This window comes from Columba livia, chromosome 27 (assembly GCF_036013475.1).
Source record: "Columba livia isolate bColLiv1 breed racing homer chromosome 27, bColLiv1.pat.W.v2, whole genome shotgun sequence".
Lineage (NCBI taxonomy): Eukaryota > Metazoa > Chordata > Aves > Columbiformes > Columbidae > Columba > Columba livia.
The window spans coordinates 3,786,900-3,811,521 of NC_088628.1; the positions used below are offsets into that span (position 1 = coordinate 3,786,900).

A 24,622-nucleotide genomic window follows, 5' to 3' on the forward strand; every position below is an offset into this window, starting at 1 on the left:
AGACACTCTGGCATTTAACTGCAGGAACTCCAATGACTTCCAGCTGTGCTAGAAACCTGCAGGTGGATGAAGCCGACTACAATGCCACGAAAATGAAGAATGTCCCACCACACTCCTTGGTAAAACCACAAATGTTCAGTTATGAAGCTATATACTATTTAATACTTAGGTTTCAGTGATCCTTAACATTTAGATTTAAGAGGTTTCTTCTTGGGTGTTAAAAAAGTAGAGAGGGTCTCCCTACTAATAGAGGTAAGAAGCATGTCCCACAAAACTTCATACCAATCCATGCAAATAATTTACTTATTGCTACTTAATTGCGGCAGTAGTCTGTCACTACACCTTAAAATCCATTCACACTTGAAGTTTTCTGCTTAGACTTTCAGATATCAAAATTAAAACTTGAATTTCCACTAAAATCCCGCGTGTTTTTGCGGTGATACCAATATTACTTCTGTGCTCAATGTGGCATCAAAAAGCAACCCATTGTCTAATGAACCTACAAAAAACAATGCCTAAAAGTTCACCCAAACCCCACACCCCTCAAAATCTCCAAACACCCTCCTCATGCTCTCAGTCAATGTATTTTTAGGATACTGGCTCAGTAAGGGCAGGAAAAGGGCCGGACGCCCTTTGCACAGGACAGGAAAGCAACTGCTTCGTTATTTCATTTTCAAGATACCAAATAAACGACTTTTTATTTGCTTAGATGCCTTTTCCTCCTGCTGAAGCTTTTCAGTCCCTCATTACCTGTGCTCTCCCTCTACCATATCCTGGGAGGAATTTATTAATACTAATATTTGCCACCTCTGGGTTTTACCCACTATGTGCTCCAATCTCTAAGTTGATCGTGTGTTACTCATTCACTTCAGTCACCTGCGTTCTTTCCATCCCCACATTTCACAGAATCACAGAATATCGGGGGTTGAAGGGCCCTGGAAAGCTCATCCAGTGCAATCCCCCCATGGAGCAGGAACACCCAGATGAGGTTACACAGGAAGGTGTCCAGGCGGGTTGGAATGTCTGCACAGAAGGAGACTCCACAACCCCCTGGGCAGCCTGGGCCAGGCTCTGCCACCCTCACCCCAAACAAGTTTCTTCTCAAATTTAAGTGGAACCTCCTGTGTTCCAGTTTGCACCCATTGCCCCTTGTCCTGTCACTGGTTGTCACCAGAAGAGCCTGGCTCCATCCTCCTGACACTGCCCCTTTCCATATTGATCCCCAGGAATGAGTCCCCCCTCAGTCTCCTCTTGTCCAGCTCCAGAGCCCCAGCTCCCTCAGCCTTTCCTCACACGGGAGATGCTCCACTCCCTTCAGCATCTTGGTGGCTGCGCTGGACTCTCTCCAGCAGTTCCCTGTCCTGCTGGAACTGAGGGGCCACAGCTGGACACAAGATTCCAGGTGTGGTCTCCCCAGGGCAGAGCAGAGGGGCAGGAGAACCTCTCTGACCTACTGACCACCCCCTTCTAACCCACCCCAGGTACCATTGGCTTCCTGGCCACAAGGGGCCAGTGCTGGCTCATTGTCACCCTGCTGTCCCCAGGACCCCCAGGTCCTCAGTTCAGCTGTGAGGATGCTGTGGGAGACTGTGTCAAATGCCTTACGCAAGTCAACACCATTCCACATCCAATTGTTAGAAATCAAGACAAGAGAAGGATAACCATCACCCATGGGCTGGGGATCGTTGTTGTCATGACTCTGACTCACTCTCTGCATGCAGAGTAAGAGAGGAACCTATAGCAGGAAGATCTATTTCTTCATGCCATCTGATCCGGTGTAAAAAGCAGTATTCTACCTGTCAGCCCACTGAACAAAGGCAGCCAAATTACAGGAATTTGGTATCTATGGTAGGAAATTAGAGAAAATAGGTATAGAAAACCATACTAAACTGTGGACTCAGTAAATCTTTGTTACTGTTCTCAAGTTAAAGATAAATATAGTATAATATTAGGACAGTGTAAAATCTACTACTACACCTAAAGTGTATAACATGGTATGGATAGATAAGGGGCTAGCACTGGTGAATGTGTACTCACGCTGCTAGAAGAACAGACTGTTCAGTGAATATTGAGTGTCCTCCCGACCCTGCTCCAACTCACCTTGTCTTCAGAGTCCGAACTTTTCAGTGTTGTGTTACTTAGTGATTCTGATGTGGCTGCAGAATCTGGTGGGATATTTACACCGTTGGTGCCGCTGCTGAGAACTGCAACAAGGGAAGAGAAAATGACATCAATTCTCCTTATATTTAGATGGTCCTAGAAGTTTTCTATAGCAAATTGCATGCTGTTGTCTTGTTCAAGTCCATGAAATGTTGCGATATAAACTACAGAGCTCCCACAGTATTTTGCAAGGGACATAAGCACCACAATTTGGCAATTCTCAGCAGAATCAAAGTTGAAAGGCAGAAAACCAAGGCAGCAAAAAGTCACTTAATCTATACAAATGCTGCAGGGACTGGAAGACACACAACTTCAAGCAAGCGCCCTGCTCCAATCTAACACCGTTCACAGCCAGCGCAGCTCCTCTTTGGACTTGAATTCCCACTGAAAATTTGGACCCCAATATTAAGTCTCTGTAAAGCCCAAGCTGCGCCAACAGCCACGCCAAAAAACCCAACTAGAAATGTGCGGCTCTGTGCCCGATTCAGCATTAAGTTACTTCTGTTGCAGTTCAACTGAACTTCCAGACAACAAAAGGTGAGGGGCTGAGGAAACATCAGAGTGCAGGAGTCATGTTCACCTTGAACAGTTTCTTTTTGCTTTAACTTCCAGTTTTCAATCATTCCTATTTCTATTAGCTAGATCAAATTCCATGACAACGCAATAAGCATGAGACCAAACTTAAGAATTACAATTGTATCTTGAAGTTTCACCTGGTCCCTAGGCCCAGAGGCACCTACTAGTGATCGAGGTGTTTTATGTCACCGTGCTGAGGTCAACCACAACCAAACCGCGACTGTTCCGTCCATCAACAGCTTGTTACACCGTGGTCAATGCTGCTGTTTGACAACGCCCATCCACACCCTTAAAAGTTGATTTATTCCAAAAACCAAGCGTGGATTACACCAAAGCTAGAGGCCTGGCAACATAAGGCATCCTACACAAGAACTGAAGCTTTGAGTGTGTTATCCCTTACGCAACACAGTTTAATATGTAAAGCGTTTTATTTTCTGAAAGGAGAAACCTAGCGAAACGAAGGCAGGTGCTGAGTAAAACCAAACCGCTATGCTGAACAGATTGGGTGTTTTTCTTCTAGAAAGCAAGCGCGTTATTTATTTACCCATCTGTGAGAAAGCTTTTGGCTGCGGCGCCTGTAGCACGGCCGGGCGTAGCACGCTGCGCTGCTGCTCCTTCGGCTTCTGGCTGGGGACACCTGCAACACAAAGGTTTGTCAAGAGCTATAAAGCTTTAAAGAACTTGGCTTTGTCTCATCTCCTCTGTAACTGCTTCCAAAAGAGCGCAGAATGGAAAAGGAGACATTTCAAAAGCTTCCACCCCCTTCTTTCCCATCCCTCACTCAGCCTCCAGATAGAATTGGTCTCAAACACATAAAACAACTTCCTAGCCTTAAGAGACATTTTAAAATATATTCTCTACCTTACCCAGGAAAGCACAGAAGGAGAGTTTGACTGACTCAGAAATGAGTGAAAATGTAAGAGAAATTAACAGTACACAAGCAATCCTATTTATTCACTGACATATCATTCAACTATAGGTTCCCAGTCTTTTCTCCTTCAAATTACTCATTTCTAGATACTGCTAAATATTTTGTGTTGTTTTTTCATATAGTCAAACGCATTAATAGTGTAATAATCTCATGTGTTGCTTCATTCCACAGCCTTTTGGCTTTTTGAACGAAGCTGGTCTCCTTGGTTTGCTATGGTAACATACATGGTAACACAACTCTTCATTCCATCCTGATTCAAAAAGCCAACTGACCTCACACAACCTAAATAAATAAAAAGACATTTTAACATCCACTCTAGAAGGTTCTGGCAATCCCAGGAGGTTCAGTTTGCTTTATCGAACAAAAATAAGATGAACTCTTGATCCAATATCATACAACAGAAGTTACTCATAGCAACTCTGCCGAATAATCTGTGATTCGTTCCATTTCAGGCCACCTGTATTCCAGGGACATGGCAATAGTAAAAAGAAAACAACTCTCCAGTGACAAGAGCAGTTTGAGGAAACTCCTAAAGAAATAAAGTGCTTGAGGTGGTTTCTTCGTGCTGCTGCACAACCCTGAACTGACCTGCGCTGGGCGCCTGCCCGTGGATCAGGATCGGCGGCTTCAGCCGGAACCCGCTGCTCTTCTCCTCTGCAAGCAAAACCACAGTTACAGCTCTAACACACCACAGACGTCCATTCAGCCATCATTCCCTCAGGATTTCTCCATTGTGACAGTCCATTTTATAAATATCCAAAGCCAGAAGGAGATTTCCAAAGGACAAATTCGCTGCTTCCAAAAGAAATATTAATTTAGAGAGCAGTGTAGGGGAAAGGGACCTGGGGGTCCTGGGGACAGCAGGGTGACCATGAGCCAGCACTGGGCCCTTGTGGCCAGGAAGCCAATGGTACCTGGGGTGGGTTAGAAGGGGGTGGTCAGTAGGTCAGAGAGGTTCTCCTGCCCCTCTGCTCTGCCCTGGGGAGACCACACCTGGAATATTGTGTCCAGTTGTGGCCCCTCAGTTCCAGCAGGACAGGGAACTGCTGGAGAGAGTCCAGCGCAGCCACCAAGATGCTGGAGGGAGTGGAGCATCTCCCGTGTGAGGAAAGGCTGAGGGAGCTGGGGCTCTGGAGCTGGACAAGAGGAGACTGAGGGGGGACTCATTCCTGGGGATCAAGATGGAAAGGGGGAGTGTCAGGAGGATGGAGCCAGGCTCTTCTGGTGACAACCAGTGACAGGACAAGGGGCAATGGGTGCAAACTGGAACACAGGAGGTTCCACTGAAATGTGAGAAGAAACTTGTTTGGGGTGAGGGTGGCAGAGCCTGGCCCAGGCTGCCCAGGAGGTTGTGGAGTCTCCTTCTGTGCAGACATTCCAACCCGCCTGGACACCTTCCTGTGTAACCTCATCTGGGTGTTCCTGCTCCATGGGGGGATTGCACTGGATGAGCTTTCCAGGGCCCTTCAACCCCTGACATTCTGGGATTCTGTGATTTCCAGTGATCATCACAGCGAATATACACAGAAACACAAACAGTTGCAAGAAAAAAATTCAGAATTGTTTTTCAGGAGAAACACAAAACCATTTTCACCTGGGAGATCCTTCTGCAAAGGGCTTACAGGTTTAATAGATGTAATAGAGTTTTTAAGGGAGAATCAAACCAAAGAAAGGATAATCAAAAGTATGAGTGAATGTGACAGATTCTAATAGGCACCCAACTGCTAATTATCATAAATTTATATTAATTGCTTAATATTAGTTTCTCGTCATTCCATTAGCTTTTACCTTGTGCTTTTATAGCACGAAGGTGAAAGAAATTCCCTTGCTTGCACTCACTATAGTTAAGGTTTTTAGATAAACTATCAAAATTGCCAAAAAAAAAAATTCATATATCCACAGCAACTACAAAATAAGCTCCTAAGAACTTACAAGGTATAATTACAAAATGTTTTCTTTTAGGGGCATAATGGCCATGCTCAGAATCAGACAACTTGGCACAGCACCATGTTACTGTAATTCATTATTCTCTTGCCATTTAAGCCTAAAAAAACAATGTTGTGGCAGAATGCAAAACCCCTCTCTCCCCCTTCCTCCTTCGATATGGAAGGAGCAGACATCTCCCTCTCTCTCTGCTGCTTGAGGCTGACAGCTGCTTTGTTTGGCCCCAGAGCCCCCGGCCAGGGCTGTTAAGAGAGAGAAGAGGGAGTGCTGAGGCGCCAGGAGCCGCTGGGCGCCCGCGGCCGGCGTGGGGGATGTTTGGAGGCTCCAGGGGCACCCGCAGCCAGGATGGGGGTGCAGAGAAGCTTCTGGAATGCCTACAGTCAGATCTGATCAGGCTATAAAAACAGGACTCTCATCGAGACTCCACCTCTTGCGCAGATCTCTTGGAGCACGAGCCAGATGCTGCCGCCGAGAGGCCCCCAGGATGGAGACTCCGCTTGCCTTGCCGCCACAGGTGTGAGTAAATTAACCCTCAACAGGACTGCGAGCGTATCTACTTTCCGTGCACGTTTACACGTGTATATACACTTTACGTGCTCAATACGAGCACGTGTATAAATTAATCCTTGTAGAATCGCGGGTCTATTTTCCACCCGTGCTTCCACATAAGCACGTGTAATATTCCACGCACATTTGCACGTGTATTAACCCTCGCAGGATTGCGAGTGTATTATACATTTACTCTCACAGAATCGCGAGTGTATGCTTCCCGTACTCAATACAAGTACGTGTATCCCTTCAAAATAATCCCACCCCGTGTTCAGCGTGGACTCTTCCCGGCCTCGGGGACGGCTCTGCTATTGTTTTGGTGAAGCCACATGCATGCACACTGTGGACCGCCTGTTGTATTAGTTGCTGCCCCTTAGTAATTATCCTCAACTGATATCCAAACCTGTATTCGAGTCACTTCTGGACTGCTAAAAACCTGTTTCTTACCGGTTTAATCAAAGTTGGTTTGGGCCCTGTTTTCCCTTAAACTAACCCTGGGGTGCCTCCGTGACAAACGTGTATTCAGTGACACCAACACAACCGGACCGTAGAACACCGTGATGAAGAAAACAATCGGTACTGTCAGCAGGGTTCACAGCTCAGGGTTGAGCATCATCATCACCACAGATCATGGTTGATCTGAATTTCAATATAGAAAAACTGAACATCTAAAGTAGGTACATGGAAGTTTCCCTTAAGTTTGATGTTGAAAAGGTGGGCACAGTCGTGTTGCAGTTTTCCACCACCGCTCCCAAAGTGCTTGAAAATCCCAAATACCAGAATTCTTGTTACCTCCAGCAAGCAGGAAATCAAGTGATTAATGAGTAAAAGAGCAGCTGTAAGATCAGAACCATCATCACTTCCATTCCACCACACAGGGTCCTGCTTCTGAATTACCAGAACTATACGATTGTGACCGACTGACAGCAGTTTGCTGAGAAAAAGCAGAGAAATGTCAATATTCACCTGGTTCCGAGTCAGAATTGCCTGTAGAGGGTTCACAGAAGCTCGATGGCATGAAGACATTGTTCTTTGTTACTGCAGTCAAGGAAAAGGAAAGATAGAAAGTTGTGTATGTTGTTCTCAATTAGAAACTCTGTTTCCAGACACATCAATGCTGCAAATAGAAAGTTATTTTTCTAGGGTTTTTAAGGTTTTCTTTCTTCTAAACTAAACCAGTATTCTAATCACAGAAGTGAACAGGTCATTGGCCATAAAATCCCCTTTCTCCACAAAAAGAGAAAGACCAAGTTTTACTTCTTCCAGACCAATTCCTGGTCTGAACTGAATCTGAGCTGGGAACTAAGAGTGACGTTAGAATTTATACCATACAAAATAAATATAACAGTTCAAAAGGCCTTTGCAGAGAGGGCAGAAAGGAGTGGAAGAAACAGAGGAAGCCAAAACCTGGGCTCCTCAAAGACTGAGTTTGCATTACGAATTAGGCAACGTCTGTTCCAACCGTCCCGCAAAGACAAAAGCTCTACAAAGGCGAGTACAGAGTATCTGCGGATGTTACAGTTCAGCAGCATCACAGTCAATAAGACAGCAAAAAATGTTCAAAAGGAACATGCAAAGGACAGTGTTTCTTCTCCACCCTTCGCTGAGAACTAGAGAACCGAGTCATGAGGAGTTGGTCAGGGCCTGTTCAGCAGCTGAGGAACTTTTGGTGTTGCACAAAGAACCACAGACAATGTGATTTTGGGACTATGATCTGCAGAACAGGAGCAGACGATGCAGCAAGAGCCCCAAGGCAGCAACAGTACATTGGGGTTTTTTGTCTCCAACAGATCATCTTGCATGAGGAAAAGTACAACAAAGTAAAGGCTCTTCTCGGTGACAACCAGTGACAGGACAAGGGGCAATGGGTGCAAACTGGAACACAGGAGGTTCCACTTAAATATGAGAAGAAACTTGTTTGGGGTGAGGGTGGCAGAGCCTGGCCCAGGCTGCCCAGGGGGTTGTGGAGTCTCCTTCTGTGCAGACATTCCAACCCGCCTGGACACCTTCCTGTGTAACCTCATCTGGGTGTTCCTGCTCCATGGGGGGATTGCACTGCATGAGCTTTCCAGGGCCCTTCAACCCCTGACACTCTGGGATTCTGTGACTGAGAACTGAAGCCCAGCCTGAGACTGGAAAGATTTGCCTGGCAGCAGAACACAAATCAAAAAGATTTCTGGTAAATTCAATTTAACAGCTTTTAAAGATAGAAAATACTTTAAAATCCTCACATCTCAACTCTGGGTTTCACTGAATTTGCTAACAGAGAAAATAGAAACACAATCAGAGTACGTGGCTGGGTGCTCTCAAGGCAAAGCAGAGCCGACAGGAATTAAACTGCTGCCTGACTGGACAAAAGCGGCTTTAGGAAACCCATCTCTCCTATATAATATTGTAACAATACTCACCTGACTGAGAAGGAGGGAACTGAGTTAAGGATGAAGTTCTCTCCCGCTTTACAGGTGGACAGTAGTTCCCGTCCTCGCGATCAGATTCTGTAGGGAAAAAGAACACCCACAATTAGAGAAAATGTACAAAATCCTGTAGCTGTATACTCGTGATTTATTTAATCTAACAATCAAATCTCTTACCATCTCCATCTTCCGGACTCGATCCATCTGCTGATCTCTGAAATCAGACGACAGCGATCAAACAAAAATCACACACTGAACATTTCAATCTCTCTGGATACATCTGAATGATTTAACCATCAGTTTGGAGAGTTTTCTTTACTGTCAATGACATACACTCACAGTAAAGGGTTATTTTTATCACTTTGCATAAGTCATATTGTGTTTCACCCAGATACAATTCAATAAGATTATTTCATTGACAAATAAGACGCCTGAAAATCCTCATCCAAGCACAAACTTCCCTGCAACACACTTATAGTATGTTTGAAAAATATATTAAAGATGCAAAAATCTTATATAAGAGTATGGCCTGCAACCCAGACACTGCGTTATTGAGCTGCCACGGCTGATGCTTAAAAGCTGTTCCAGAACCTTCTCAAAGGGCCCTGTGGCTGGTGAGACAGCTGGAGTCACGACATTAGTCCGGCCACACCATGGAACGTCTCAGCGAAAATATCCACCTGTGCACCTACAAACGACACCAAGTAAATGGGAAATGTGCAGCATCTCTTCTTCAGAACTCGGGTTTAATTCACCTTCCCAACCGCCTGGGAAGATTGCATGAAACGTTCCGCTTCGGCAAAGCGGAATGAACACTCCGATGCACCGATATTCTGTATTATTCAAGACAAGAGACAGTTTTACTCAAAGGAAATGGGATAATTTGAAGAACCCGTGTATACATAGGACATTATGTGCCTATACTAAGCCTGTACTAGTCATAAACTTAAGTGAACAAAGCTCAAGAATGCAGAGATATCTGTCGTGTCCAGCCAAGAATTCCTGCAGCATTTTGGGTTCTTCAAGGTCCTTTAGACCTGGGTTAACCGGGGTCAGATTTCCTATTCGTTAAGAACAAGTCTAAGTTAAGGAGCGCTTGCTGCAGTGGAAGTCTGGTTAATAAAGTTCTCTTTACACTGGTAATTACAAGTGATAGAAAACTGACATAAAATCCCGACTGTGTTTACCAGCTCTATTTTAAAATATTAACCCCTGCAAATTTTAACCTTAAAATAGACCAATTTCCGCAACAGGTCATCACGCGACACCTGGACACTGAATTAACCTACTGCTGTCTGTACCTTGCGACCAGAAGCCATTCGACATTTGGGTTACTTGAAATGGCCCATTCTTGGAAAACAATAAATACTTGTGCAAGAAAAGGGAGCAGGTACTGCGGGAACAGCCCCAACGGGGAAGATCTATGGAAGACCAGACCCAAGAACGGACGCGCAGTGTGTGGTCACAATGAGCAGTGACACCCGCACCAGGAAAACACAGCCCACCGAGCTGAAACATTACAATGCTTTTAAATCGCTCTGAAAGCCTGTACGGTAACAGTCGTTTCATCACCTCATCTTCCCAGGAATCTTCTCCTGCACCACCAGTAGCAAATTAACAGCACTGAGTCTTTCCTACAATTGATTATTGTTGTGTGCACCCCAAGTCCCTCACCTTGCTTAGCCAGAACAACATCTATTTTACTTAAAACACAAATATAACACACCCAGGCTAAATACGGAACTCTGCTTGGACATTTGGCTTCTGCTGCACCGTAGGAAATAAGGAGAGACATGAAGAAACACATACAGGCTGAGACTGACATGATGCTAAACCCACCAAATACAGGCAAGGAAATATTGATATTTTTTTTATAAAAACCGACATAAACACTCTTGGGTCAGTTTTCCCCTCCCAGTCCTAAGTTGTGCTATTAATGTCTCCTTTCCTCATTTTCCCCAAACCAGCACCTGTACCTGATAGGCCAAAAAGCCTATTCTCAGTGTAGCTTTTCACACCTTTACCCACCCAGAGCTGACAAGTCCTGGTGGAATTCTCAGCAGCCTTTGCCATCACCAGCCTCTCGATATCCCTCTAAGCTTCGCCTTGCACAACTGTCCTCTCCAAATACAGTTATGATTGTTCTACATGCAACAGGGCAGCAAAATATCCACAGAATCCCCGAATGTCAGGGGTTGGAAGGGACCTGGACCACACTCCCTCAGTTCAGCTGTGAGGATGCTGTGGAGACTGTGTCAATGCCTCACTCAAGTCAAGGAGATCACGTCCACCGCTCTGCCATCATCCATCCATCTTGTTACGTCCTCATAAAAGTCAATGAGGTTGCTCAAGAATGACTTCCCCTTGGTGAAGCCATGTTGGCTGCCCCTAATGACCCTCTTATCCCTGATATGCCTTGAGATGGCACCAAGGAGAAGTCGTTCCATCAGTTTCCCAGGGATGGAGGTGAGGCTGACCAGTCTATAGTTACCTGGGTCCTCCTTCTTGCCCTTTTTGAAGACTGCAGTGACATTTGCTCTCCTCCAATCCTCAGGCACCTCTCCCGTTTCCCAAGACTTGGCAAAGATGATGGAGAGCGGTCCAGCAATGACCTCAGCCAGCTCCCTCAGCACCTGTGGGTGCATCCCATCTGGACCCATGGATTGATGGTTGTCCAGATTGCCTACCTGCTCCCTAACCCAATCCTTATCAACCCAGGGAAACACCTCCACTGTCCTGCCCTCCTCTGGGGCCTCAGCGGTACGGGATCCTCAGGACAGCCCCTGCTTGAGCAGACAGACACAAAGGAGGCGTTCAGTAACTCTGCCTTCTCTGTGTCTTCTGTCACCAGGGCACGCACCTCGTTCCCCAGTGGGCCTACATTGCCTCTGCTGTTAGTTTGATCTGCCATGGATGGGAAAAAGCTCTTCCTGTTGTCCTTGACCCCTCTCACCAGGTTTAATTCTAAGGAGGCCTCAGCTTTCCTAGTTGCCTCCCTACACCATCTGACAACAGCATTGTATTCTCCTCAAGTGGCCAGCCCCTCCTTCCATGATCCAGAAACTCTCCTCTTCCACCTGAGCTTACCCAGCAGTTCCTGTTTAACCACGCAGGGCTCCTGGCTCCCTTCCTTGACTTCCTACATGTTGGGATGCTCTGATCTTGTGCCCGGTAGAAACAGTCCCTGAACACTAACCAACTCTCTTGAGCCCCTTTACCTTCAAGCAGCCTTGCCCATGGGATTTCCCCCAGCAATTGCCTGAAAAGGCCAAAGTTTGCCTTGCTGAAATCCAGGGTTGCAATTCTGCTTGCTATCCTGCCCCTGTCACAGGAGATCCTGAATTCCACCATCTCATGGTCGCTGCAACCAAGGCAGCTCTCAACCTTCACCGCTTCAACCAGCCCCTCCTTGTCAGTGAGGATGAGGTCCAGCAGTGCACCTCTTCTAGTCGGCTCCTCCACCCTTTGCATCACAAAGTTCTCGTCGAGGCACTGGAGGAACCTCCTGGACTGTGGCTGCCGGCCGAGTCGTCCTTCCAGCAGACATCGGGGAAGTTCAAATCCCCCACCACAAGCAGGGCCTGTGACTGTGAGGCTGCTCTCAGCTGTCTGGAGAGGCCTCACCAACTTCCTCACCCTGATCTGGTGGCCTAGAATAGACGCCCACAATAGTATCACCCTTGCCAGCCTGCCCCTTCACTTTCACCCACAGACTCTCACTCCTTCACCGTTACGAACTTTTGAGCACTAATTTTAACTCCTGAAGTACACTACTGACTCACACCACAGTTCAACTAAGGTCTCGCGAATCATGCTGAGAGGCTGGAAAAGATCCTGTTCCTCTCCCTGCACAAGTTATTTCCTCCGGTTCTCTCCCTGCCAACACCCTAAACCTACAAGCCGTGCCCACAGCACAAACCATTTCTAATCGTCCACTCCCATCCAGCACCAAATCCCAGGAATTCCCAAATCAAACCAGGACTTAACCAGTATACCAACTTCAAAATGTGTAAATGCAAGGAAGACTCCAGAATACTTTGGCCTCAGAAACGCACATTAAAATATTAACTTCATAAAATTACTTCAAGTAACCTACAGCCAGAAACTGGCACAAAATGGTTTTACAGCACAAGTTAAAATCAGTTTCAGGGCAGAAACACAAGTGTAACAAGTGACAAAAATACATCATCGAAAAAGTATCGATTGAAATCTTTAATCTAAAAAGTGCTGAGAAGCACAGCACAGTTCACCTGTAAGTTATAGGGACAGATAATGGAATAACAGCAATAACCTGTGCTTAAAATAGTCAGGTTAAGATCTGAAAGCAAAGTCCCAACAGCTGAGTCTCCCTAAGCTGATGCAATTTGACAAGCAGCGTCAGCACGAGAAGCTCTTGTCAGAAAAATGAACGGCAGCCTATAAACAAGGAAGGTGTTTGGACACCATCATCCAGGTATTTGGACGGACTCTCTCTGTTCCACACATTGTAAATATAGTTCTCAAAGAGTTAAGGAGATATGAAAGTGGAGATGCAACAAATGTAGAAACAGCCAACTTGACACCCACCGTTAATTGTTATCTATAATGATAATCAGGACAGATTAAATCTGCCTTTAACTGTGACAAGGAACAACCAGAACCTCTGAAAGTAAAATTAAGAGGCATCATTGTGAACATCATGTACTCTTTGTGCCTGTAAATAACCACGACAAACTGCGTGTTCTGATGCTCTGCTGAACTGTATATACCCTCGGCTGGAACAACTAGTTGAAAAATGAGCGTCCAGACTGGTAGGCATTGGTCCTGCAAAATGCTGAATGTTTTCCAGCTACTAGTGACACCTGACAAGCACAAACTTAGAGATATCTAGAAAAATAACGTTAACAGTAGGTGATGTTGGCTCCACAAAAGGCGGGTTAAGAGCACCAAACAATATAAAACCGGCCCTGACGCTGGGTCTGTAGACTCTGAAACACAATCATTCTGTTTGATGAGGAAAAGCACAAGGCAAACATCTAAACCACCATCAGGGCCAGTGAATTAACCAGGCGATGCAAAGGCTCCTCCTTAACGTCAGCCCACAGGTGGCCGTGCTGGTGCCGAAAAGCCTCCGGGAACACCCTTTTTGCAGCTCTAGAAGAAAACTGACCTGACTAGATAGATATTTTGCTAAATTAAAACTAATTGTCGTAGAGAAATTACATATTTTAGCAGTGTGGTGTTGGTCAACTCTTTTGAAGCCACCTTTGTGTTTTTTCAAATTGTTGCTCTAGGAAAACATCCCCTGTTAACAGCCTTTCCTTGTTCACTCCAGTAAGGATGATCTTTGGCTAAGCCACAAGACACCCTGCACAGAACCAGTAACCAGTTAACCATTAACTGTAACACTTTGTTAGTCTTTCAGAAAACACAGCAAAAGGTCTCAACCCCAGGTAACCTGAGTCGCCTTTCCTGGCTGAGGCTGATATGGGACACCAGCCGGGTTGGGACAGACCCAGCACATAGTGGCTGCTTCTTTGGGCGATGGCACCGTGTTCTGACCCTACTGCTGCTCTATCAATACTACAAAAACCAGCTCCTGGCACAAGCAGGTTTTGCTTTGGCCCGTTATTTAATAAAACCGCAAAAAGCAAAGCATTGATGCTTCTGTTACTCCTTTCTCCAGGCCCAAATACACACAGTATAAAATTATTATTAACCACCTTTCTTTGCCTTTTTAAGAAAACTGTACATACCCACAAATTACGCTCAGCTACCTACGCAGCATCACCAGAGCCCTCAGCATCCCAGAGGTATTGGGGAAGAGGAAATCACAATCCCTCTCCTTGGATCCTCTCTGCCAGCCCAAAAAGACATTAATTAAGCCTTTAGTTAAGGTTTTTTTACAAATATTTTCTTGAGAGATATCAGAGTGCAAGAGACCTGTCCCACAGCCCAGCACAGGAGCTCGGAGACATAGAATCACAGATGGTTTGTGTTGAAGGGACCCTCCAGTGCCCCCCCTGCCATGAGCAGGGACATCTTCAGCAGCTCAGGTTGCTCAGAGCCCCGTCCAGCCTGGCCTGGGATGTCTCCAGGGATAGTTCATCTACCCCCTCTCTGGCCAACCTGGGCCAGGCTCTCACCACCCTCAGGGCCAACAATTCCTTCCTCATGTCCAGCCTGAATCTCCTTCCTTTAGTTTAAACCATCACCCCTTGTCCTGTCATAACACGGCCTTCTTAAAAAGTCTGTCCTCCAGCAGCAGAATAATCACAGAATCGTTTTGGTTGGAAGAGACCCTGAAAATCATCAACTCCAACCATAACCTAAATCTAGCACTAAACCACATCCCTAGAGATCCAACATGAAGGAACTCGAGAGCATGAGACCTGCCAGCTCTACATGGAATCCCAGAATGTCAGGGGTTGAAGGGCCCTGGAAAGCTCATCCAGTGCAATCCCCCCATGGAGCAGGAACACCCAGATGAGGTTACACAGGAAGGTGTCCAGGCGGGTTGGAATGTCTGCACAGAAGGAGACTCCACAACCCCCTGGGCAGCCTGGGCCAGGCTCTGCCACCCTCACCCCAAACAAGTTTCTTCTCAAATTCAAGTGGAACCTCCTGTGTTCCAGTTTGAACCCATTGCCCCTTGTCCTGTCCCTGGTTGTCACCAGAAGAGCCTGGCTCCATCCTCCTGACACTCCCCCTTTCCATATTGATCCCCAGGAATGAGTCCCCCCTCAGTCTCCTCTTGTCCAGCTCCAGAGCCCCAGCTCCCTCAGCCTTTCCTCACACGGGAGATGCTCCACTCCCTGCAGCATCTTGGTGGCTGCGCTGGACTCTCTCCAGCAGTTCCCTGTCCTGCTGGAACTGAGGGGCCATAACTGGACACAATATTCCAGGTGTGGTCTCCCCAGGGCAGAGCAGAGGGGCAGGAGAACCTCTCTGACCTACTGACCACCCCCTTCTAACCCACCCCAGGTACCATTGGCTTCCTGGCCACAAGGGCCCAGTGCTGGCTCATGGTCACCCTGCTGTCCCCAGGACCCCCAGGTCCCTTTCCCCTACACTGCTCTCTAATAGGTCATTCCCCAGCTCACACTGGAAGGTCCAGGCCAGCACAGAAAGGACCCAGAACCACGTTGCTCTGCCTGGGCCGCACTTGCTGTGGTCTCTGCTCCCAGACTGTGGCAGCACTGCCTGGTTAAAAAACATCTGAGCAAAACAAAACTGACCATGATGCAACTCAGAAGGTACTTCAGGGACACTGAGCAACAGCAAGAGATCTGGAGCTGTTTCCCGGAAGGAAACGACACGATCCAAACCGATAGTGCAAACACTAGCACTCCATTCCAAAGTACATGGAAATTATCACTGTTACAAAAGTAACTGCAAGCAACATCTGTTTACTCCAAGATACACTTAATTTGATCAGCTAATATTAGAAAGGATTTAAATCTGGTGTTCTTCTAAGCTGACAGAAGATTTCAAGCTCCTGCTGAGGAATATGCCAACTAAACCCATGGTCCAAACCAAAGAAAACCCACCGACTGCAAATCAGTTCGGTATTTCTATTCAAACACTGAGATGTTCTGATTGCATAGATAATATAACAATCCAATTATTCAACAAAGAGCAAGTCCTATGTACATGATACATCTTTCAGTTCCCACCTGACACAAGGTTAATAATGATCTTACTTTTCCCCCCCCAATGTTAACAGCTTTCACTATTAACCAGTCAGAACTAAATACTGCAATATATTGAGATTCTTATCAATTTCTATTAGTATTATACAAAAACTGGAAGGCTTATTGCTTGAGGGGGAGGAAAAAACACCTAATGACACCATAGCACTCATCCAGAATATTTTGCGTGTCACGTACACAGTGACAAGAAATGCAAACTACACTCCATTCAGAGAAAGAAATGTTATCATTTTCTAATGGAATTGCAACTGCCAGCGCCCCTTTACCAGCCATTCCTTTCATGATACAGCTTGGAAGATACTATTTCTCCCAGATTTGGTTTATCTTCTGGCTGAAGAGCCTCCAATTTCATGTATTTCCCACTTGGAGTCCTCCAGGATCTCGTCACCCTGTGCCCATTAATAATGCTCTATGAACCATCTTCAGCTTCCAAACGACGGAGAAACAGCCGTTCACCACGGAACGGGCCACAGCTACAGAAGAACACACTAAATAAACAGATCAACATCTTACCTTCTGTGCTTTATCCTTCTGAAATACAAACACCGGTGGAGCAATGGCAGGTTTTTCTGCAAAAAGAGAAATCATTGGTTTTCTCCAACCGCGTTCATTATTGACTAATACGAAAATGTTACGCGACGCTTTTACCAACCGCGAATCCCAGATACGGCTCAGTTACGCAAATTATTTCCACCAGTTCCTGGTAACTTGAACTTGAAAAGGAAAAAGGAGCGTTTTGAACACAACGATACGACTGATACCTGGTAGTTCTGCAGGCAGAGGCTTTTCCTCTCCCTGGTAACACACTAACACGACGCGAGTTTTGCTCCACACATCCCTTCTCAGAGCTCACCCAACTCCCAAACTCGATTATACTTGTGGCTCATTAGCACCGAAACCCTTAGAAATGCCCTAAATCTTCAACATCTGCAGGTCTACAATTTAAACCAACGTATTATTATTACAGAGGGCCCAGTCTTTTCTGCATCATTTAAGACTTTCTACTCGAAGCTCCAATTCACATATTAGGATGCTATTTTCCAAATAAGCACAACAACATTTAGTCTTCAAGAACAGAATTAATATGTAGAATGAGGGTATGTTTTCCATTGTCCTTAATGACCTTAAAACTACCACAATGTCCTTAATGACAGTTAAAAAAGTGGAGGGGGATAAAGGTGAAATGAGCTTTCCTAAGAGTTTAACGAATCCATATACCTTGTGCATGACTTTATATATTTTATATATATACATATACAGATGGTGCAATCAGCAACCATTCTATATGTTTGTAGGGTTAATGATGAATATGCAACATTTAAGCATCTTCAGAGCGAGGCTGCTGGGAAACAGGATTCAGGCACAATTTATGTTGGGGGATTTCCTTGCAAAAGTTCCAATATTGCAATTATTCATTCCTACAAACAATAGATATTTAGTAACATTAAAATGTTTATAACATTTGGAATATGAAAGGCTACAATAAAAGGAAAAAGCCATCAAGAAGAATCACCCTGGGCCTAAAGCCGGTATCACAAAGTGCCCCATAAATCGGTTGCAGCATCAGTAAAGCACTTGGGTCAGCATAAGGAAAAGAGGATGAGATTGTGCATTTGGAACTGCTGGTTGTTAGATCAGTTGAGCTGAAAAGGCGAAACTTTACCCAACAAACACATAAAAATCATTAAAATGATTCCAAGAGCTCTGTGTGTTTCTTTGTGAAGGTGGAAAAGTCTCTTTCCACTCGTCTGCGGGTCCAACTCAACCCAGCAAAAGCACCGCGAGACTCATTCTGCAAGACCGGAGTAACTTGTTCCGCAAAAGATAAAAATCAATCACGAAACAGAGCTCCTTACGCAGCATTTCGCCTGCTCTTTTTCCTTTATTTTCTAAGTTCTTCTATCCATCAGCTACTGCAGAATCTCAAAAATGTCTGTTAACAAGAGCAATGCAGACAATTTATTTCAAAAATGAGAAGTAATCTCATGACTCATAAAGGATATCAAAACTGCTACACCTGTTCCAAAAACAGAGTTTGCTGAAAAAATAACCAAGGATGCCCTTTGATTCCCATGGAATAACCTGCCAGGGGGAGACTCCACTGCTGGGCACTCCAAGCTTTCTACCCTTGATTTCCAAGTGATGCTCATTTCTTTATACCACATTTAATATTCATTAATACCATAATTACAGCAACAGGTGGCATGTGTTCTACCAAGCTACTTATATCCAGGACCACCAAATCACTCAAAAAAATGCAGTATTGTTATCCCTTCTTCCAGATTTGATTTGATTGTGCAATGCACAATATTCAAGTGGCTCCTGTAGCAAATTCCACAGATACCAATGGGAGCAAAAGAACGACTTGTCTATTTAGTACTTAAAGGACTGAAGTACCGAGAGAGAATAAAGCAGATCCAACAACAATGTGAAGTGCAGAGGAACCAGGGGATGGTTCAAATAGTGGAATGGGGAGGAAAAGAAGCTGATGGAGTTTGGTGATGGAGAACTGAGTACTCAGGGAAAAAAGAACAGGGAGGCTAGAAAGAGCACAAAGCTCACAGGAACAACAAATAGGATGGAAGAACAAAAGAAGAAAACGGAGTGGGGAAAAAAAACATATGAAATATTCAAGACAGCATTCAGCTAAAGAAAATGAGCCTGGGAAAAGAACGGAGTAAAACTATGACCCGTTCTGTTCTCCAAGGTGGGAAAGATAATAGTTGTGCAATGTAGGAGAGTTTGTGTCTGCAGAAGGAACAGAGGCCTCCAGAACTCGAGGTCTGGGAATGTCACTGTTACTCTTCACAGAGAATCACAGAATCCCAGAATGTCAGGGGTTGAAGGGCCTTGGCAAGCTCATCCAGTGCAATCCCCCCATGGAGCAGGAACACCCAGATGAGGTTACACAGGAAGGTGTCCAGGCGGGTTGGAATGTCTGCACAGAAGGAGACTCCACAACCCCCTGGGCAGCCTGGGCCAGGCTCTGCCACCCTCACCCCAAACAAGTTTCTCCTCAAATTTAAGTGGAACCCCCTGTGTTCCAGTTTGCACCCATTGCCCCTTGTCCTGTCACTGGTTGTCACCAGAAGAGCCTGGCTCCATCCTCCTGACACTGCCCCTTTCCATCTTGATCCCCAGGAATGAGTCCCCCCTCAGTCTCCTCTTGTCCAGCTCCAGAGCCCCAGCTCCCTCAGCCTTTCCTCACACGGGAGATGCTCCACTCCCTTCAGCATCTTGGTGGCTGCGCTGGACTCTCTGCAGCAGTTCCCTGTCCTGCTGGAACTGAGGGAACTCGACCACCCCTCTGCACCACAGAAGGTCTCCAGTCCATCCTCCTGCCCTCAGTAAGCTCAGCTATGAAGTCAGGCCAGGTTCATCAGGTTATCGGGGCTGCTCTTAACTTCCAAGGATGGAGACCGACCAGCCTCCCAGGGTAATATCTTCTATTGCCCAACTCTCCTTATATAAGGAAAAAAAGGCAGCTAACGCAACCATAAACCTTTTTCTCTATATCCACTTGTAATATCTCATTCCACCTCTCACCTTTCGTCCTTCCAACACACATCACTGTGATGGGCCTGCTTTATCTTCTTAATGATCTCCCCACAGACCCCAGAAAGCTCCAGATCTGAAGCCTTTTCTCCTCTAGGCCGGACCAGCCCAGGTCCCTCGGCCTCTCCTCACACAACCCAGGTCACCAACCACCTTGGTGACTCACATCAGACTTCAGAGGGAACCCAGGCCCCACGTCATAAAAACCACCCTCAAATCCTCACCAGATCCACCACAGCCAGGTTATCACAAGATTAATGTATTTTTAAAGCTAAGAACTATTTTCAACACTAAACACATACAAGTTGAGCAAAACTGCTCTGATCTTAATTCATTCTAATACATCACCTGAGAGAAAAAGTACATGGCATCTGCGAACAGTGACAAAACACTGAAAAGGAGAATGGCAATTGGGTTGTTACCTCACCAAAAATATTCAGAGTGATAATTTATTGCCTGTGAAAGCCTTATCTGAGGGTCAAGAGAAAGGAAGTTTAATTACACTTATTTGAACAGCTCAGGCTGCAAAAATGTAACTTCACCTTTAATACTACCCACATTATAAAGAGCAGAATGGTGCTAAAAAAGACATTACAATGCTACAAATTGTCCATAAACCACTTTTAAAATTACAGAATCACAGAACGGACTAGATTGGAAAAGCCCTCAGAGCTCATCCAGTCCAAGCCTTGGTCCAACTCCAGTCCATTGACTAGATCGTGGCACTAAGTGCCATGGCCAATCTCAGTTTCAAAACCTCCAGGGCCGGTGAGTCCAGCACCTCCCTGGGCAGCCATTCCAATGCCTGACCACTCTCTCTGCAAAGAATTGCTTTCTCATCTCCAGCCTCAATTTCCCCTGGCAGAGTTGAAGCCCATGGCCCCTTGTCCTATTGCTGATGCCTGGGAGAAGAGCCCAATCCCCACCTGGCTAGAACTGCCCTTCAGGTAGTTCTGGAGAGTGCTGAGCTCAGCTCTAAGCCTCCTCTTCTCCAGACTAAACAAGCCCAGCTCCCTCAGCCTCTTCCCATAGGGCTTGTGTTCAAGTCCCTTCCCCAGTCTTGTTGCTCTTCTCTGGACCCGCTCCAGCACTTCAATCTCTTTCCTGACCTGAGGGGCCCAGAACTGAACACAACACTCCAGGTGTGGCCTCCCCAATGCAGAGCACAGGGGAAGGATCACTGCCCTTGTCCTGCTGACCACGCTCTTTTGGATACAGGACAGGACACCATTGGCCTTCTTGGCCACCTGGGCACACTGGTGGCTCATGTTGAGCTTCCTGTCCATCAGTCCCCCAGGTCCCTTTCTGTCTGACTGGTTCCAACTGTTTCCTGACCGATTCTAAAGGTGTTGATAACAAAACAAGACACTTTTCTCTCTGACTAGCAACAAATAAACCAAAAGCAATGAGAAAACTACCACTGCAACAGCTGATCTCCAAAAAGACCCCAGAGAGTCCAACCATATGAGAAACACAACTGGGTCATTTGCAGCCAGACTTCAAATGATATCTCAGTGAATATAACTCAAAACTGAAAATAACAAACTTCTGCCTCGTTTTAAAAATTTCAATAAGTTGCTTTTTATGAGGTAAAACATCTGATGTTGTTATTCACCTTCAAATCCTTTATTTTCTGTCTCCTATAGCATACTGGAAGGTAGAATGAATGCCTTTTACATATTTAAGATGAAGTAAGAATTCCATACACCATATTTAAAGCACAACCCTTGTGTGTTTGCAGAGCATGTGTTATTTCATGTCCCAAGCCCTCGTGGCATTAATAGAAATAAGTTACCCCCTGCATCATGTTATTTTACTATTTGTGTCAGGTACTTCATATAAAGCAAAAGTTACGAGTCAGAAACAGACAAAAGTAGCTTATTTTCACATGACAGCAAGAAGAAAACCATGAGGCAGCCCAAGTACTTTGTAATATAGATAAAATATTTATGAACTCAAATGTGTTAACTAAAATTGATATTTAGGCAGTTCTGTCTTGTATACGAAATAGTATTTTCTGGCATTTGGGAGTGAATTATGAGGACACCTCAAAAAAAAGAGAACACCGAAACCAAATCACCCAGCCTAACTTTGCACCAGTTTATCTGAAATCACCATAGAAAACATCTTGTTTATAGAGTCTACAAACATCAGGGCAAGTGGTGCACGGCAGCTTTTCCCCTCCAAGTAACCATAATGGTACCATAATGCAAGTAGAATTATACAATCAGGGCAAAAAAAGAGCCAGAAACAGCCAGAAGCAATATCAAGACTGCACAATCTGACCAAGGAACAATCTGAAAGGAACAGCTTCCGTTTTCTCATCTTTTGGACAGTCACAGCAGCTCCACACAGTGAAGCTGTTCCAGTCATGAACTGTACAATGGGCAGTTGCACACACCAAAACGAATTGTGTTTGGTGTCTGAGAGTTTGCCTGAAAGGGAAACGGGAAGAAAGCATCAAGTTGTAGCCCTGAGAAAAATTTGCACCTTTTCAATCCCTGAAAGATAAAATAATTAATTCTCAACACAAGGAGATCCCATTATCTAAAGAGCAGCTTCAGCAGCATGTCATATACAAATAAATTACTACTTGTGTATTAAGAGCAAGTTAATGAGAAAAGCATTCAAGTTCACCTGAACGCACACCTGATGGGAAGTTGTCTTGTTCTTCACGATACTTCACCACCACATGGTGTGAAGTGTCACTTAAGATGTGATCCAGCCAGAATAACAACAAAGAACAAAGATTTATAGAATAGTTTGAGGCAGATCATACCGTATCTGGGCAGGAACAACCCCAGGTTTCAGTATAAGTTGGGAATGACCTATTAGAGAGCAGCGTAGGGGAAAGGGACCTGGGGGTCCTGGGGACAGCAGGGTGACCATGAGCCAGCACTGGCCCTTGTGGCCAGGAAGCCAATGGTACCTGGGGTGGGTTAGAAGGGGGTGGTCAGTAGGTCAGAGAGGTTCTCCTGCCCCTCTGCTCTGCCCTGGGGAGACCACACCTGGAATATTGTGTCCAGCTGTGGCCCCTCAGTTCCAACAGGACAGGGAACTGCTGGAGAGAGTCCAGCGCAGCCACCAAGATGCTGGAGGGAGTGGAGCATCTCCCGTGTGAGGAAAGGCTGAGGGAGCTGGGGCTCTGGAGCTGGACAAGAGGACACTGAGACTCATTAATGTTTACAGATATATAAAGGGGGAGTGTCAGGAGGACGGAGCCAGGCTCTTCTGGGTGACAACCAACGATAAGACAAGGGGCAATGGGTTCAAACTAGAACACAAAAGGTTCCACTTAAATTTGAGAAGAAGCTTCTCCATGGTGAGGGTGGCAGAGCCTGGCCCAGGCTGCCCAGGGGGTTGTGGAGTCTCCTTCTGTGCAGACATTCCAACCCGCCTGGACACCTTCCTGTGTAACCTCATCTGGGTGTTCCTGCTCCATGGGGGGATTGCACTGCATGAGCTTTCCAGGGCCCTTCCAAGCCCTGACGTTCTGTGATACCAAAGACTTCAGGGAAAATGAATAATACCATAGAGTAACTGCTTTATACAATAGTAACAATGACAATTGTGCCTTCCTTTCCAAAATCCTGGGGTTTGCTGATCAAACTTTTCATCATGCCAGTCCCCAAAACCTTTATCACAATGTCACCACATCTTTGTGACAAAGCTGATCAAACTCCGCACAGCTGAGTAGAAGTTACTCTTTCCTCTTCATTATTTACCAGCTCAACTCTTCTCATGATGAGGGGCAAGGCCAGGACTTGTTCCTAGGAAACTTTGCAATAAAACCTTGGGAATTGGCACTGGGACCAGTTAATCCTTCATCCCCCTTCTCTGTGGGGACCCCCCGAATCCAACCACCTCCTTCTGCCAAGATCCAGTTTGCCATCAAACCATGACAGAGACAAGGACAGCTTTAGCAGCTCAGTAGAGAACAGCGAAAGACAAATCTTCAAGGAATGGTTAGAATAAAGAAAATTAAGTAGTTAGGAGAATATTAGAGGGAATGCCTGTAAATTGGAAGAAATGCAGCACAAAAAGATCAGCTACTGAAACAGCTTGAAGGATTAAAGGACATTGGTAGAGTGGTTACCTGGAGGCAGCGTTGACATCTCAGGGGTGAGTTAAGCCAGACAACTGACTAAGTGAGACATCGGAATCTAGAAGGTGAAGATAACCAGCGTACGGCTGGAAAAACTAATGAATGAATTGAAACAATGGGGGTGCCATGGCAAAGGCAACAGGTCAAAAGAGCTTTGTGTGAGTAAGATGAAAGGACATGGGCAGAGCAAACCTGCACTTTTTGAGGCCAGAAGGAGGTTTGCTGTGGTAACCAAACAGGTAAGAGTCTAAGAGAATTTCACCTGCGCGAACAGAGAAGAGCTGTCGCCCAAACACGCCAAGCAAAAACAATCTGAAAAACTACTGTAATCTCTTTCTAGGTACTTGTGTCTACTGTGTGTCAAAGAATAATTAGCTTCACACCTCACAATGAATATAATTGATATAGCACTATAGTACGGATGAATCAAGATCAAGGATTATTAAGAGCTTTGTTTTAACCACATTTGTTTTTGTGAACATGAACATTCAGCTATCACGTACCTCAAACAAGAGAAGATCGGTATGAAGCAGGAGATGAAAGAATTATCAATATCAAAGTACTCACTTCATATATTTGAATGGAAATACCTGGGCACTGCGAAAGAAAACACTCAACTACAGTACTGTAAAAACCAAATAAATTGATGTGCTTAAGAATGAGGAGAAAACAGCCAAAGTCACCTGAGAACACCACT

The 24,622-nt window shown here is 45.5% G+C and overlaps 1 protein-coding gene across 1 annotated transcript in view; it reads right to left on the bottom strand.

Annotated features, from left to right (window-relative positions):
• RANBP3 (RAN binding protein 3) overlaps window positions 1-24,622 on the bottom strand; it is a 43,011-nt gene that overhangs the window by 16,539 nt on the left and 1,850 nt on the right. The window contains exons 2-8 of the mRNA XM_065042330.1: window positions 16,779-16,834; window positions 8,752-8,788; window positions 8,569-8,655; window positions 7,127-7,198; window positions 4,256-4,321; window positions 3,281-3,373; window positions 2,101-2,204 (exon numbers count right to left, since the gene is read on the bottom strand). Of these exons, the coding sequence (XP_064898402.1) occupies window positions 2,101-2,204; window positions 3,281-3,373; window positions 4,256-4,321; window positions 7,127-7,198; window positions 8,569-8,655; window positions 8,752-8,788; window positions 16,779-16,834 (515 nt within the window). The remainder of the gene's footprint in view (window positions 1-2,100; window positions 2,205-3,280; window positions 3,374-4,255; window positions 4,322-7,126; window positions 7,199-8,568; window positions 8,656-8,751; window positions 8,789-16,778; window positions 16,835-24,622) is intronic.